The 17,632-nt window shown below is 45.8% G+C and overlaps 1 protein-coding gene across 1 annotated transcript in view; it reads left to right on the top strand.

The window, feature by feature from the left end:
* The window catches only part of LOC114007637 (putative guanine nucleotide exchange factor MCF2L2), a 41,395-nt gene that overhangs the window by 15,608 nt on the left and 8,155 nt on the right, over window positions 1-17,632 (top strand). The window contains exon 3 of the mRNA XM_027771422.1: window positions 15,813-15,903. Within this exon, the coding sequence (XP_027627223.1) occupies window positions 15,813-15,903 (91 nt within the window). The remainder of the gene's footprint in view (window positions 1-15,812; window positions 15,904-17,632) is intronic.

Below are 17,632 nucleotides of genomic sequence, written 5' to 3'. Positions count from 1 at the left end.
ACCAGAAAGATGGAGAGAGACAGAGAGACAGAAAGCGAGAAATCACCTCCCAGGGGGGATGGCCACACCGCAGTCCCTTCTCCTCCATTCTCCTCTCGGGATCTTGGGCAGCTTTCAGGCAGTGTCGCAGTGGTCACTGTGACACCAGCTTACGTATCATGCCTATTTTTCCTCACTCATCACCGTTAGAAAGCATCTTGTGACTCCTTGCTGTGAAAAATGAGTTTTGCATATTCTGATTCTTTCTCTTCAATCCCTCCTGATCATCTAATTTTTGTTAATTACATTTTAAATTAATTTTTAACTTTTTTTTTTGGCGGTATGTTATATGCATTTGCTGGAGAGAGACAGAGAAAGAGAGAGAAAATGGGGAGGTGGCCACACCACAATTTCTTCTCTGTTCACTCAGAATTTGGGGCCTGTGCACACACATCTAGCATGTTCTTCAAGATGCCGGGTCCGGTACTCGAACCGTATAGTCAACCATGTAGGGTCCAGCTGCCTTCACCACCACACTATGGCTAGTCCTCCCCTGACATCTCTGATTGCTTTTTTTTCTCCTCATTTACAGATGTGACATTTATCTTTATTGCATTATTAATATCTTGCAGATTCTTTATTGCAGAATTTGTATAATGCATACACTGTCTTCTTTATTATGGAATGTGTATAATGCATACACATTATTTGTTTTTTTCTTAAAATTGCCATAGGATGTGTGTGTTCAACAGAGAGATGACGGGTGGTGGTGGATAAGAAACCACTCTCTGGGGGGGTGGCCCTTTTCCATTCTCCTCCCGGGATTTTGGGCATGCACACATGTTCCCAGAGTGATTTTCAACCCCCAACGTCTGGGACTCGAACTGCAGTCAGCCATGTGGAATTCCAGCGCCTTCACCACCACGCCACCTGCTGGCCCCACATATATGTTCTTTTGCGGGCCCGGACTTTAATAATTCAGGGTGGTCGCTGTCTAGACCTGCTGCAAGCTGTCATCCCGGACTTGCTTTTCATTGGGTCTGCGGGGCAGCGGGGCAGCGGGGCGCCCCTTCTTTCCCTTGGGTTTCTCTCTCATGGAAACACTTACAAGCTACTTCTTTTTTAAAAAGGGCCTATGGTATGTGAATCTTAAGCTCACGAGATGGCTGCCGTTTGTGCTCACAGCTGATGAGCACTTTGGCTGGGTGTGGGATTTTTCTTGACGTAGAGCAACACTGAGCACCGATTTCTGTCCCCCCGGAGTGCTGATAACAAGGCCACTCGCCCTCCCGGCCAGCCCGGTCTCACGCCTTCAGAGATGAGCTGCTTGTTTCTCTTCTACAGGAAGCTTCGAGAGTTTTGTCTTTATGTTTCACAGGTTTGAAATGTCAAGTCTTTTTCCTGCTTCGGCCTCAAACCCAAGATTGAAGTTCAGAATCTTAGGCTCAGATTTTTTTTTCTGTTATTCTTTTGATTATTTTTCCCTTCTAACTCAGTTTTCTGCTTCTAAAACTCTGTCTTTAATTTTTCTCTATATCTTTCATCTTTTTATTGTTTTATCTTTAAAACAGATGTAAGGGGATCAGCAGTTAGCGTAATGGCTATGTCTCTGGACTCCCATGTAGTCGACCACAGTTTGTGGCCTGGATCTGGTGGCTTAGAACTCACGCCGGGCGCGTGTGCGTGCGTGCCCAAGATCCTGAGAGGAGAATGGAGGAGAAGGGATTGCGGCGTGGCCATTCCCCCTGGGGGGTGATTTCTCGCTTTCTGTCTCTGTCTCTCTCTGTCTTTCTGGTAAGCGCACGCGCCCTATAGCAAAAACCTCTCCAAAAAAAAAAAAAAAAAGACAGATGTAAGTATAGATAGATATATAGATACAGTGAATTGTCTATTCATATTTTGTCCCCCTTTTCATTGATTTTTAAAAAGAATTATTTAATTTTATCATTATTATTATTTAAAATTTTTTAATTTATTATTTTTAGATTTTTTATTACTTTTTAAATTTCCTAAAGGGCACACATGCTCACTAGAGAGAAATGCAGAGAGGGAACATGAGAAGGCAAGCTGCCAGGTCTGGGACCTGAATCAGGTTGCCATGGGGGAGTCCAGTGCCTTAACCACCACACCACCTGTTTGACCCTCTACTGAGGTTTTATCTTTATTTTCTTCTCTGTTTTTAAAATTATCTTTATTTAATTCTATTTGTTATTACTATTTTTTAATTTGATGAGAGACAAAGAGAGAAAGGGAAAGTGAGAAAACAAGTCTCCAAGTCCAGGACTCAAACTGTGGTCGGCCATGTGGGAGTCCAGCACCTTAACCACAGTGCCACCTGCCGGCGCCTCCTCTCAGTTTTTAATAATTCTTTATGTATTAGGGATGGTAGAACTTTATCTGTGCTGTCTGTTGCATACATTTTTCTCTCATTGTTTTATTTGTCCGTTGACTTTAGTTTTTCTTTTTGCCATACAAAACTCTTATGTTATCAATTGTATCTGTTTTTCTTTTATTGCAACTTGATTTTGTGTAATTGGTTTTATAAGCATTATTTTATTAATTATTATGATTTTTGAAATTTGACAAGAGAGTGAGAAAGCAGACTGCCAGATCTGGCACTTGACCTGCAGGTGGCCATGTGAGAGTCCAGCACCCTAACTACCATGCCACCTGCCAGCCTTTTGAGTAGGTGCTAAAAGGCTTTCCTGCAGCCGGCAGGTGGCGTAGTGGTTAAAGTGTTAGATTCCCACATGGCTGACTGCGGTTTGAGTCCCGGATCCAGAGGCTTTGAATTGAGTCCTGGATCCAGAGGCTTGAAACTCACATTGTGTGTGTGTGTGTGTGCATGTGCATGCTCCAAATCCCGAGAGGAACATGAAGGAGAAGGGATTGTGGCATGACCATCCTCCCGAGGGGTGATCTCTCACTTTCTCTCTCTCTGTCTCTCTGGTGAGTGCACATCCTCTATAGCAAAAGTCTCCCTGAAAAAGAAAGAAAAACAGGGCGTTCCTGTATCTACTCTAGCGTAATTCACCCACGCTCTCTTGTGGTGTAGTAAGAATCTTTCTGACAGTTAGCACTGAGGTGCTTGGTGTGTATTTGTGTGTCAGGCCTGAGACAGGTCTACGTTATCTTTTTCTAAATGACTGTTTAGTGAGCTGAGCACCATTACTTCGAAAAGGTCATCTTTGCCTCAGTGATTTAAGGAATTGGTGAGTGAGTAACAAACTGCTTTAATGGCAGCGGATTTAAGTCTGTTTGACATCTGGTACAATAATTACCATGACAACCACCACTTTTTAAGCTTTACTTACTTTTTCAATGTTTCGCTAATTGTTCTTTCTTGTTTTCTATGTGTCTAACTCTATTTAGAAAAAAGATCTTGTCATCGAGATGGTTGAATTGAGTAGGTGGCCATGGGTTAGTGGGTGGAACTCCCTGTGAAACCCTCTGGGCTCTGAGAACTCACTCTTGTTCCTCCTGATTGGTCCTGGTTAGGCTTTCTATTTATGAGGAGGTCAGTTTTGCTAAACTGTGTTTTCCTAGGAAGTTGCGTGTGGGTTTTCAAATGTTTTTGCATAGAGGTCTATAAGGTAGTGTTTTTACATACGGAAACTTTCTTATCTTTCAGTTCCCTTTGCTGTATCTTTTTTGGTATAGCTGTATTTTACCCTCTTTCTTTTTTACTCCTACTAAGTTAGCTAGTGGCTTATTTATTTTATAATAAAAACGGAACTGATCAATTAGATATGTAGATTTTCATTTCTCCCCTATCGATTTCTACCTTTCATGTCTTCTTCCTGTTCTTCTTTTTAGTCTGCTTCATTTCTTCTCGCCTTTTTAGCTGAAAATTTTATTTATTTTTATTCTTGTGTTAATATTCATCTTTAGGGCTATGAATTTTCTCTACTCATTGCTTTAAATACAATATATACCATAAATTCTGACATGTAGTGTTTTCATGATATTTTATATATACGTATAAATACGTATGCATATATGCATATATATGTGTATACATTGGGTTACCTGAAAAGTCATGATATATTTTTGCATAGAAAAACATAAAAAATATATGTCATGACTTTTCTGACAACTACACACACACACACACAAGATTATATATATTTTTCAGTTTGCTATAGGGTGTGTGCACTTGCCAGAAAGAGCTAGAGAGAAAGAGAAAGTGAGAAAGTGAGAAATTACTCCCCAGGGGGTATGGCCATGCCGCAATCCCTCCTCCACCATTCTTCTCTTGGAATTTCAGGCGTGCATGTACACACACCCACCGAGCATGTTTTTCAACCACTGGGTCCAGGACTTAAACTGTCAGGTATGTGGGATTCATTCCACCTGCCTTAACCTCCATTCCACCTGCTGGTCCACCATATCATTATATTTTAGAAATTCTGCAGTTTCATTTAGTATTTCCCCTTACTAAAGAGTTGTCTAATGGAAAGTTTTTAAATTTTCAAGTGTTTTCTTTGTGATCTTATGACTAATTTTTGTGGCAGTTCCATGTTGACTCCTCCATTATCATGAAGTAAAGCTCAATACATATTTATTAAATCTTCCGTTTTGATTATGCTGTTTGTCTTTATTTTATTAATTAATTAATTAATTTTTTTATTGAGAGTTTTTCACTATTGGGCGCGTGCGCTCGCCAGACAGACAGAAAGAGACAGAGAGACAGAAAGCGAGAAATCAACCCCCAGGAGGGATGGCCACGCTGCAATCCCTTTTCCTCCATTCTCCTCTCGGGATCTTGGGCACGCACACACACACGCCTGGCGTGAGTTTAAGCCAGTGGGTCCAGGACATGCAGTTGACTATATGGGAGTCCAGCGACATAGCCATTACGCTAACTGCTGGTCCCCTGTTTGTCTTTATAAACGTACTGATATCTGTCTGCTCTATCTAGTTCTAAAAGTGATGTTTTTGTGTGTGCTATAGGACGTGTGTGCTTGCCAGAGAGATAGAGAGAGAGAAAAAAGGAAAGTGAGAAAGCACCCTCCGGGGGTCTTCCATGACACGATCTCTTCTCCTCTCAGGAGAAAACATGCCCAGTGTGTTTTTCAAGCCACTGGTCCTGGGACTCAAGTGGCATAGCTGGCCATGTGGCATCTAGCGGCACTGGCTGGCCCTAATTAGGTTATTATTTTTATTTTTAAGTTTTTCATTTCTTTGCTGTGGGTTATGTGTGCTCGCCAGAGAGAGATGAAGTGAGAGAGAAGGTGAGAAAGCAGTCCCCCGGGAGGATGGCCACGCAGCAGTTCCTTCTCTTCCATTCTCCTCTTGGAATTTTGCTCACACATGTGCTCGACTCGCTTCTCAGTCTACCAGGCTTGGACTTGAACCGCACAGTTGGCCACAACTACCACACTACCAGCTGGCCCAAAAGTGGTGATTTTTTTTTTTCTTTTTTTAAAGGTTTTTGCCGTAGGTTGTGTGCACTCACCGGAGTGAAGCAGAGGGACACAGAGAGGGAAAGTGAGAAATCTCCGCCAGTGGGATGGCCATGCTGCAGTTCTTTCTCCTCCATTCTCCTGGGGTTTTGAGATGCACGCAAACATGTCTGAGTCGGGTATGCTTCAAGGTGCCGGGTTCGAGACTTCAACTGCGGTGGGCCCTGTGGGACTCCAGCACCTCAACCACCATGCCACTTGCCGGTCCCAAGAGAGAACACTTTTTAATGCTGTCAGCCACAATTCCCAATGAAGATATATTACTTATGAATATTTGTGCCTCAAATAACATAATAACCAAAAAGAATTTTTTAAGAGAGATTTTTGCTATAGGGTGCATGTGCTCATAGGAGAGACAGAAAGCAAGAAATTATACCACCAGAGGAATAGCCATGCCGCAATCCCTTCTCCATTCTCCTCTCAGGAATTTGGTCACGCACGCACAGGTGCCTGGTGTGAATTTCAAGCCACTAGGTCTGGTACTGGAACTGCGGTCGACCACGTGGGTGTCCAGCAATGTAACCATGATGCTGGTCCCTTATAATAACCAAATTTTTAAGGCAAAAATACAGTAGATACGAGGAGATAGATCTATACTTTAAATAGAAGATTTAGCCGAGCAAGTGGTGTAGTGGTTAAGGCACTGGACTCCCACATGGCTCCCTGCAGTTTGAGTTCCGGACCCTGTGGCTTGAAAACCATCCCAGGCACATGTGCATGAGCACCCAAACTCCCAAGAGAAGAATGAAGGAGAAGGGATGGAGGAATGACCACCCGCTGGGGGCTGATTTCTCACTTTCCGTGTCTCTGTCTCTGCCCAGCAAACACAAGCTACCTCTGGCAAAAACCTTTAAAAAATTACATTTTCATTGTTTTCTTAATGCTCTTCACTATCTCTTTTAAGTTTTTTTGCTTAAATATGTTAAGCGTTGGGCATCTGTCATTTAGACTCCATTTCGCATATGTTTTTTCTTTTCCTTTGTTTTTCTGTCATCAATCTGTTTCCTGTCTTCCTTTTAGATCTATGTTAAAAAGCTCAGGCCCGGCCCCTTATGTGCAGACAGCAGAGTCTGGGCTGTGGAACCGGAAGCCACATGCTTACCGTGGTCCCTGTCCCCAACCCAGGGAGCCCAGAGCATGCTCAGGGTCCTGGCCAGCACATCAGCGTGGGAGGGGACCATGGCAAGATCAACCTCCGGAAAATGCTCCCTGCCCAATCTGCGTGCACACTCTGTGTCCTGAATTCAACAGTTTATTTCTGCCCTTGGTTTTTGAGTTTCTTATTTAAGGTGTTCCCAGGACCAGCAGTTAGCGTAATGGCTACATCACTCGACTCCCACATAGTCGACCGCAGTTCAAGTCCCGGACTCAGTGGCTTACACTCATGCTGGGTGCATGTGCGCGCGTGCCCAAGATCCCGAGAGGAGAATGGAGGAGAAGGGATTGCGGCATGGCCATCCCCCTGGGGTGTGATTTCTTGCCTTCTATCTCTCTCTCTCTGGCTTTCTGGTGAGTGTATGCACCCTATAGCAAAAACCTCTTCAAAAAAATTTTTTTTTTCTTTTAAAGATAGGTTTTATTTTTTAGAGTAGTTTCAGGTTCATAGCAAAATTTAGTGGAAAGTACAGAATCCCCAGATAGCTTTACCTATTTATATTTAGTAATTTTTAAAAGAGAGGTTTTAGCCAGAGAGAGAGACTGAGACACTGAGAGAGAAAGTAAGAGATCCTCCCCATCTCCGGGAAGATGGCCAGGCCAAAATCCCTCCTCCTCCATTCCCATCCCAGGGTCTTGGTGCACATGTACACGTGCTTGGTGTGTTTCAAGCCACCAGGTCCGGACCTTGAACCGTGGTTGGCCATTTGGGAGTCAGGCGACCTACACACTATGCCATCGCAGGCCCCTCCTATGTTTAGCAGTTTTTAAAGGGTCAGGTTTTACTCACGGAAAGTTGAATTGTATTCGTTACAGAGGAGTTATTAAGGCTGGAAAGTGGAAAGGTGTAGCACTGAGATGTTTTCTGAGACACCACCACGTGAATTTGGTGGCGTGAGCATTGGTCTCAGGGTCGGAGGACTTTGAATCCTAACTGCATTTTTGGCTGGCTTTGGGCAAGTTTTGTTAGTTTGTTTGTTCTTTTTTTTTTTTTTTTTTTTTTAAGTACACGTCTTTCTTTCATAAGAGAGATAGAAAGAGAGAAAGACAAGCACTTTTCCCAGGCTCACACCATCCAGCCGGTGGTGAGCGGGCTGGTGCCTCGGGGTCCACAGGCCTCGGGGCTGGGTGTGACCCCCACATGGCCACTGGCATCTCAGAGCACTGCCACTGCCGGGTCACTGCGGTTGGGCCCAGCAAGTGGTTTGGTTTCGTTTTGAGATTTTTTTTGAGTTTTGTTATGGGGCATGTGCACTCACTGGAGAGACAGAAAGAGAAAGTGAGACATCACCTCCCAGGGGGGTGGTCACCCTGCAACCCCATCTCCTCCACTCTCCTCTCAGACTCTTGGGCACGAATGCATAGGTGCCGGGTGTGAGTTTCAAGCAGCCGGGCCAGGACCCTCCCAGTGCCCACCATGTGGGAGTCCAATACCTTACCCTCTATGCCACCTGCTGGCCCCCAGCGAATTATTTTTAAAAAGCATTTCTAACGATGATTAGCCTCCTCACCTGTAAAATGGAGACGTCATTGCCAGCCTTAGCCTGGTGGTGAGGGTCCCTCACATGGTACCTGCTGTGTCCAGCGCACCCGGGCCTGGTGCTGAGAAGGGCGGAGGTGTAAACCCCCGGGCGTGAGCTCGCGGTGGAGGGACCTGTTTCTGTGCACGTCGCTTAACGTTTCGCCTTGCTCTGTAAGAGGGGGTGGAAGGGAATGCACAGTCACTCCGGGGTGTTGCTCGGTCGCACACCTCGGGGAGACTGCGCCCTGTCACCGGCACGAGCCGTGACCTACGTCGCGCGGCCTCTGCACAGCTATGCGGTGGGGCCATCGGGCTCCCGGCGACTCCCAGCAGGTGCGGCCCCCCGCCTGCGCCCCGGGAGCCGCGCTGAGCAGTCAGGGCAGCTGCTTCTCTCCGAGACCGGGGAAGCCTGCGCGGCACGTGCGTCGCCTTGCCGAGCCCCGACGGCGCCCCGAGAGCTGCCTTCAGTGGTTACTTGGTTTAGAGAAAAGAGACAGAGCAGAGAAGAAGCGAGTAAGAGCAAAATGTGCACAGTACGACTGCCCGCGCTCGGTGCAAAGACCGCAGGGCTGCCTGGCGAGGGCTAGGGAGCAGGGACAGGGGTGGCCGGTTCCGAGGCTGCAGTCCGGGTGGACGGTGGCCGTCAGCCGAGTTATTTTACTCCCGCCGGCCTTTTTCTTCACTCGTGAAATGGAGTCAGTAGTGTCTACTACATGAGGGTAAGTGAGAGTCAAAGAAAACACTGGATTGTCGCAGTCACAATGAATTTTTGCACAGGAAGACATAGAAAAATACGTTGTGACTTTCTAGCCCGCCCAATATATGGCTGACAGCAGGAGGGGCAGCTCGATAGGAGTTAGTTAGATAAAATTATTATCAGCGTTGCTGTTATTAGGAATGCCAGCTTTTTATTTTGCTGTACCTACAGAACTGTTTTGCGTACTCTTAACCTCTGGTTAATACCTGATACAGATCGGGCACTCAAAATGTAGGGGTCTTTGTTTTTATATAGTTTATTTAAATTTGATTAATTAATTGATTAATTATTTGCCATAGAGTGCGTGCACACGTCAGAGAGACAGAGAGAAAGAGGGAGAGTGAGAGATCACCCCCAGGGGAGGTGACCATGGAGCAGTCTCTTTTTCTCCATTCTCCTCTCAGGACTTCGGGCACGCAGGCACATGTACCTGCCGTGGGTTCAAGCCGCTGGGTCCAATGCTCAAACCACCACGGAGTTGGCCACGAGGGATCCAGCACCTTAATCTCCACACCACCTGCTGGCCTTGGGCTTTGTTTTAAATTTTTTAAATATTTTTTTCTCTTTCACAGCTACAATTTATTTAACCCTTTTGGTTTTCTGAGTTATAATTTATATAAGATATGCAAGCCTTAATTATATAACTCAATGACTATTTAGCTGTTTACACAACCATGTAATGACCGAGATCAGGGTGTAAAATATGTCTGTGAAATATTTCTGTCCTCTCCAGCTCCTTTGTCATGCATAGCTCCCCCCAACGCCTCACTTTCTTACCTTCCTCCTCAAGGAAGCCTCCAACTAAAGTCAGTTTAGTTACCATCAGTTAGCAAACTGCAAGACATTTGGAAACTAAGCCACCATCCCCGTGATCAAAGAAGAAATGACAAAGGAAGTAAGAAAACATTTTTAACTGAATAATAACGAAACACGCCACCATTGATGTAATATAGCTGTAATAGCGCCAAGGAGGAAGTTGCAACCTGAAATACGTTAGGAAGGCTTACAAATAATGATGCACCCTTGTACATTATGAAGCTAGAAAAGAAAATGGCACTTAAACCCAAAGAAGGGAGAAGGAAAAGATCAAAAGGGAAAGGGGGGAAAAGGCAGAACTAAATGAAGTAGAAGCCAGAAGAATAATAGAGCTCCAGTTTAGCTCCATGGTGATCAGCGGTGGACCCGGATGATTGCAGTCCTTTACAATTTGCTGAGACTTGTATTATGGCTCCGGTAATTGTCTGTTTTGATAAATATCCCATGAGCATTGGAGGGGAAAAAAAAGAAGCATGTACCACAGCGGTGGGACCTGGCGTTCTCCAAAGCGCGGGCTGTAACTTGGTGCCTCCTTGGCTGCAGTGTAGTCGTGTGTTGAAATGGAAGGGCTAAAATCTGCCATCTTTAAAAAATTCCGAAGCAACGTTACTGCAGGGATATACACTGTGTCTCTCACAGATGTTATGCTTACACATCGTCATGTTTCCTGATAAGTTGTGCCTTTTATCTTTTTTTAGAAGAATTTCTTAAAATATATATTAAGTTTTATTTATTTTTAATTTTTTTGGAGAGGTTTTTGCTATAGAGTGCATGCGTTCTCCAGAAAGGCAGAGACAGGGAGACAGAAAGCAAGAAATCACCCCCCAGGGGGGATGGTCACTCAGCAATCCCTTCTCCTCCATTCTCCTCTCGGGATCTTGGGCACGCACGCACACGCTCCTGGCGTGAGTTTAAGCCACTGGGTCTGGGACTCGAACTGTGGTTAACTGCATGGGAGTCCAGTGACATAGCCATTTTGCCAACTGCTGGTCCTCCTATTTATTATTATTTTTTAATCTGACCAGAGAGATGCAAAGAGAGAGAGAGGGAAAGTGAGAAAGTGAGAAAGCAAGCTGCCAGGTCCAGGACTTGAACTGTGGTCCACTGTGTGGAATTCCAGGGCCTCAACCACCATGCTACCAGCTGGCCCCTAGAAGAATTTTTTTAAGAATTGTTTTATTTAACATTATTATTATTTTTTATTTGACCAGAGAAAGAGAGAGAGAGTGTGCAGGTTGCCAGGTCTGAGTCCTGAATGGCCATCATCCATTGGGAGTCCAGCATCTTTGACCACCATGCCGCCTGTCCATTACCCATTATTTATCTATGCCAGTAGTCTTTGTCTTGAACACTTCTTTTTCTAACTTTAATATATCCACTCTGGCTCTTTTACAATGGGTGATTTGATCTTTTCTCTCAATCTGTCTCGAGCCTCGTGTTTAAAGTGAAACTCTTACAAGTGATGGATTTACTATTTGTCATATTTGTCTTTTTTTTTTTTCTTTGAAGAAACTTTTGCTATAGGGTTCATGTGCTCGACAGAGAGACAGAGAGACACAGAGTCAGAAGGTGAGAAAAATCACCTCCCAGGAGGGATGGCCATGCCACAGTCCCTTTTCCTCTACTCCCCTCTCAGGATTGTGAGCACACAATGCACACACACCCGACATGAGTTTTAAGCTTCTGGCTCCAGGACTTGAACCATGGTCGGCCACATGGCAGTCCAGAGTTTTAACCAGTACACCACATGCTGGCCCCCCATATTTGCCTTTTAAGTGGAGTGGCAAAGACCATGTCCACGGAATGTGATTGTTGCGGTGGCTGGGCTTGAACCCGCCACCTTGCTGTTTGTACCGTCTGTGTACTCATCCCTTTGCTCTCCTTTCCTGCCCTTTTGGAGATGTCTTCAGTATTCCATTTATCTCCTTTATTGAGGTTGTAACAGTTGTTTCTCTAGTGCTACAGTGTGTATGCTTAAGTTAGCACAATCTCCTCTGGAATTTCATTCCACTTTATATAATACAAACAATATCATTTCATTTTATTTAACACTAGATTCAGGCCAGCTGGTGGCATGGTGGTTCGGCTGACTGGATCCTACATGGATGACTGTGCAGTTCGAGTCCTAGACCCAGTAACTTATAAAACATGCCAGCATGTTTGTGTGAGTGCCCCAAATCCAAAGAGGATAATGGAGAAGGGATTGTGGTGTGGCCATCCCCCCGGGGGATGCTAATTCACTTTCCTTCTCTCTTCCTACCTGGCAAGCATACTTGACCTGTAGCAAATTAAAAGACAAATAAATAAATAAAAAGTTAGCTTTAATAGTATAATTTCATTGGGACCAGTAGTTGGTGTAATGGCTACGTCACTAGACTCCCATGTAGCTGACCGCGGTTCGAGTCCCGGACCCAGTGGCTTAAACTCACACTGGATGCATGTGCGTGCGTGCCCAAGATCCCGAAAGGAGAATGGAGGAGAAGGGATTGCGGTGTGGCCATCCCCCCTGGGGAGTGATTTCTCACTTTCTGTCTCTCTGTCTCTCTCTCTCTATTTCTGGCGAGCACACGTGCCCTATAGCAAAATTTCTCTCCAAAAAAAAAAGTATAATTTCATTTACTCCATACTCTTCTTAATGCTATTTTTTTGATATATTTTATTTTATATATGTAATGGATTTAAGAATATTTGTTATTGTTTTCTGTTTGAATAGTAAATAGTCTGAGGAAATGAGAAACATAATTAATACTCAACGACAGGCTTACTGTGTGTGACTCTTCGCGCCTTTTGCAGAGTCAGGTGACAAACGGTGTTATTCCGCTTCGGGTTCATTCATTTCCCTGCGTTTTCCCGCGGCAGGACACCACCACTGCTTGAGAGGCCTGTAGTGTCTGCTCACTGCAGAATTTGTCTTGACGTCTTTGTCTTCAGAGTTCTCGCGTTTAAAGAAAAATATGAATTTTAGTCAGCCAGTGTTTGTAAGTCTGTTTTTGGGAGGAATAAAAGTCCCTCTAGTCAGCAGTTGGACCTCGTTGCCTAGGCTTCGATCCTTTCTAGGCTCTTTACCTGCTTCACCTCCGTGCTTTCACCTCCATTCAGCCTGGGGATGCCCCGGAGTAGCGCTTGAGGCATACACCTGCTGAGAATGGAGTCTCAGCTCCAGCTGTCTGGAAAGGTCCTCATTTCATTTGTATTGTTAAATGAATTTTCAGTGGGTCTAGATTTCTAAACGGGAGACATCTTAGGTAAGTACTCTAAAGCTTGGTTTCTGTTGGAAAGTCTGTTTTTTAATGTTCTTCTGAAAACAATGTGTCTTTTTCCCACAGGTTCCTTTTTTTTTTCTTCTTAGAGGTTTTTGCTATAGGGCACGTGCGCTCGCCAGACAGAGAGAGACAGAGAGACAGAAAGCAAGAAAGCAAGAAATCACCCCCCAGGGAGGATGGCCACGCCGCAATCCCTTCTCCTCCATTCTCCTCTCGGGATCTTGGGCATGCACGCACACGCACCCGGCCCGGGACGCAAACTACGGTCGACTACGTGGGAGTCCAGCAAGCGACATAGTCATTACGCTAACTGCTGGTCCCCACCCACCAGTTCCTTTTAAGAGTTCCTTTTTATATTTTATTTTTAGCAGTTTGGTTCTAACATGCCTTGGTGAAGTCATCTTTGTTTTTCTTATATGGTAGTGTTAAGAAGTGCTTGAATCCAGGAGTTCATTTATCAGATTTGGAAAATTTTTAACCATTTAAAAAACATTGTTTTTGTGGACATGTTCTTCTCCCTCTTCCACTCTGGGATTTTCGTTCACGTCCTCTATCTTTCTTACATCCTGATTTTCCCTATTTTATCTGTCTCCGAGTTTCAATTTGAATATTTTCAACTGATCCATTTTCAGTTCTACCTGTCTGGGTTTTTGCTGTGTTCACTTGCTATTAAATCCAACAAGTTCTTAATTTCAGATATTGATATTTTGTAATTCGTCTAATTTTTTTACTAAAGACTAGTGATCTGTTCACATAATACATCTTTGTATACTTTTCTTGTACCGTCTCCTGTTCCTTGATCACACGTCATTTCAGTTTTGGTTTGCCAACAATGGGGATATCTCTAAGTCTACCCAGTGACTGCTTTTTCTTTTAAATTTTTGCCAGAGGCTCTACATGTTTGGCAGAGAGAGACAGGGAGAGAGAGAGGGAAAGGAGAAGTGAAGAAGTACCCCGAGCGGAGATGGTCACCCCGCTCTCCCTTCTCCACTTCTCCTTCCAGTGACTTCAATCTCTTGATTATTGGTCATTTTTTCCTACTTCTTTGCAATTGTATTTTATTTATATTTTATGCTGGACACTGTGTTGGGTCATCAGAAAAGTCATGATACATTTTTGCGTAGAAAAACATAGAAGAATTGGTCATGACTTTTCTGACGACCCGGTAGGTGGTGTGTTACGGAGGCGTGTGAACATACTACACAGCTTTGATTTGGCAGGCAGTTAAATTACTGGTGATCACCCTGGTCCTAGAGAAGTTGTAGGCCTGGAAAGGACAGGCCCGAGTCTCTTTTGCCCTAACTCCCAGAGCACAGCCTTAGTCTCAGGGTAACAGCTATGCTATTGCCTTTATTCCTGGAGTTTGGCTTTTCTGGACTTTGACCTGAATGCGCGGATTCAAGTGATGTCTATTCCAGTGGGTGCAAACCCGGATCATCCCTAGAACTGTACAAGCTTCCTAATTTCTCGTCAGTGCTCAGACTCCCAGTTGCTTTTCTCTGCGAGCCTCCAGGAGTCCCACCTTAACTTGTGGGGTGGGCCAAGCATGGGACCTTCCCATGAAGACTTCTGGTGTTCCTTCTCTAAGCTTCCCCTTCCTGACAGCCCTTCCCATCAAATCCTGACCACTCTTGATCCCTAATGTCTAATCTTTGCCTCTCCCTTCCGAGGAGACCACCTCTTCTTTACTGTGGCCTGGAAAACGCCCACAGCAGGGTCAGCAGGTGGCATGGTGGTTGGGGTGCTGGGTCTCCCACATGGTCAACTGTGGTTTGAGTCCCAGACCTGGTGCCTTGAAACTCCTGCTAGGTACGTGTGCATGCGTGCTCAAAATTACAGCGGGTATGTGGAGGAGAAGGGATTGCAGCATGGCCATCCCCTCTGGGGAGTGATTTCTTGCTTTCTCTCTCTCTCTCTCTGTCTCTGTCTCTCTGGCAAGTGCACATTCCCTAAAGTAAAAAGAAAAGGAAGAGAAAGATCAAAGGAAACGTCCGTGGTAAGAACACCTGGGTCACTGGGACTGTGCTAATATGTTGACCCAGCGATTCTTAATTCAGATTAGCTACTTAGGTTTTCTCTCAGGATTTGCTTAGATCTTTTACTGAATTCCCACACTGACACGTTTTAGGGCAGAGCCCACGTTTTATCCAGTGTTAGTTGTTGAGTCTGCTGTAGGCCAGCTGCTTTTCCTGTGTCGTTTCTCCTTTAACCTCCACGACCAAGCACAGCGGAAGTAGTGAGAGCCAGGCCAGCGACAGTGAGCAGCACCCACGGCGGCTGGCTGTGTGGGACCCAGCTCTCCTCACTGCTACGTGACAAGGCCGGCTCTTGGTTTTAGAGAATTTCATGGGGACTTAAGAGAGGAGGGGAGCTTTCTTTTGATTTTAATAAAAATGGTTTCTTCTTGTGCGTATGACGTATTGGCCTATTTATGGCCAGGCACTGGAAGGGGCAGCTTTTTCCCATCGACGTGTGTTATTTCTGAACCCCTCTGGGTCTGACCCCTAGAAGGATATTGGTAGCTCCACGCACGTCCATCCGGAGGGTGGAAAGATGGCGGAGACCATCCGGTCAGGCCAGGAGCACCCATGCTCGGCTGACAGCTGCGTGTTCTTCAGACGTGCGTGTGCTCCTGCAGTGTTTCAGGCACTCGCCCTCGGACCCCGAGGGTCTGAGAGAAAGCATGGGGAGAGAGCTGGTTCTCTCACCGGGGAGATCAGACCAGCTAGCACCTGTGAGGTGCAGGGTGTTTCCACATGAGTCGGAGAGCCGGGGGCTGGGGTGTGCTCTGCAGTGGGGGCCACACAGGACCCGCGAGTCTCGCCTGATCTCTGACTGAGCGCCCTTCTTTGCAGTGTGGAGGCTTCCAGCATTGGATTCGTCATCGTCATCGACAGACGTAGGGACAAGTGGAGCTCCGTAAAGGCATCGTTGATGCGAATCGCTGTAAGTACTTGTTTCTGTGCTGTTACGAGTGTCATTCAGATCGTCCGTTGGGCTCTTTCCCAGCGACGTCCTGGGGGGAGTCTGGGGACAACTGACAAGCAGGTGCTGGTGTATCACGGCATCTCCTCTCTGCCACCCGAGGGTCACCCACAGGCAATTTCTGAGCATGCCAAAGGCCTCCTGTGCCTACCTCGCTGACTTCTGTGGTCACTGAAGAGGGGCTGACAGGGAGCACTGGCTGTCAGTGTCCCGGTCACAGCAGTTGCTAGATGAGCAGCCCGGCTTCCACAGCTCTCAGGGACGCGATCTGACATGTGTCACACACGGCAGCATCAGAGGGTCCCAGCCCCTCTTGCAGCCACAACTGGTACCCTGGCTTTCCATCCGTGGTCCACCTCCCAGCCCCTCGGTCGTGCTTCCTGGAAAGACTCTCCAACAAATGCCTGTGGCCAAGTCTCTGTCTGAGGGGGTGCTTCAGGGGACAGCCCAGTTGAAAGCAGTCTTTATTTCAATATCCAAATTACTTTTTCACATATTAGAATGACAGTAGCAAAATGACAAAATGACATTTAAATATCCTTATCAGAGGTATGTTCCCATTTGGCACTGGGTTATACAATGTCGGGTGGCCTTCCTTTTCCTTATTAATTTGATTCTGATCCCTCTCTGCCTCCTTTTAACAAGTAAGATGGACCCTCCTTCTGTAGGGACCTCTGACCTGTGAGCTCAGAGACACCTCAGGGTCAGCCACAGCAGCATTGTCACCTGAGCACAGGTTTGCTGGGCAGGTGGGCCTGGCGGGGAGTGTGGGGTACGGTAGGGCCGTCGTCATGTGCGTGTGAGCAGGGGGGAGGGGGTGTGAAGGCTCACGTACAGCCTCGGCAGCTCCCCTCAGATGGGACTGGAGCCTCCTCCAGCTAATACGTCCTGTCATGGCACAACAAAGCCTAAGCGTCTATAGTTCAGGGGCTCGGATTTCAGAGCTGAGGGCTGGGAGTGCTCCTTATTCTGGCTGTAGGGTTTCTCTTCAGCACACCTGTGATCGTGGGGGGGGTCCCCATGGCTGATCCAGGGGTCCAGCCTCTAGAGAGTTCTGGCTTCCCAGGGTCCATAGATAACATTGGACAATCTAATATTTGCACCTAGCTTGTCCCAGCATCATCCCATCATTTTGTGTGTAAAACATGCCATGGTCTGGCTGCCTGGCAGAACCTCTTCAGGTCCTCGTTGAAAGCGTAGATTCCTAGACTTCATCTCAGTCCTGATAAATCAGAACAGTTTGGTGTAGAAAGCAGATTTTAAAAAAATTATTTAACTTTATTTATTTTAATTTGACCAAAGAGGGACAGAGTGAGAGGGAGAGAGACAGAAAGTGAGAAAGCAGGCTGCCAGGACCAGGACTTGAATTGCGGTCAGCCATGTGGGAGTCCAGTGCCCTTAACTACCATGCCACCTGCTGGCCCCCATTTTATTTATTTTTTTTAAGAGAGAGATTTTTGCTAATAGGCACATGCACTCAGCAGAGAGACAGAAAGACAGAAAGCAAGAAATCATCCCTTAGGGAGGATGACCACATTGCAGTCCCTTCTCCATTCTCCTCTCAGGATTTGGGGCATGCAGAATTCCTCCAGGAATCCATCCTAAGAAAACGTTCTAAAATTTGGATCAAGATGTTCATTTTAGTGTTATTTTATTTTATTTTTTTTAGAGGTTTTTGCTATAGGGCGCG

This window comes from Tupaia chinensis, unplaced genomic scaffold (genome assembly GCF_000334495.1).
Source record: "Tupaia chinensis unplaced genomic scaffold, TupChi_1.0 Scaffold000212_1, whole genome shotgun sequence".
Taxonomy (NCBI): Eukaryota; Metazoa; Chordata; class Mammalia; order Scandentia; family Tupaiidae; genus Tupaia; species Tupaia belangeri.
The sequence above is the reverse complement of the archived record's forward strand: the minus strand, read 5'-3'. Positions and strand labels throughout refer to the sequence as shown.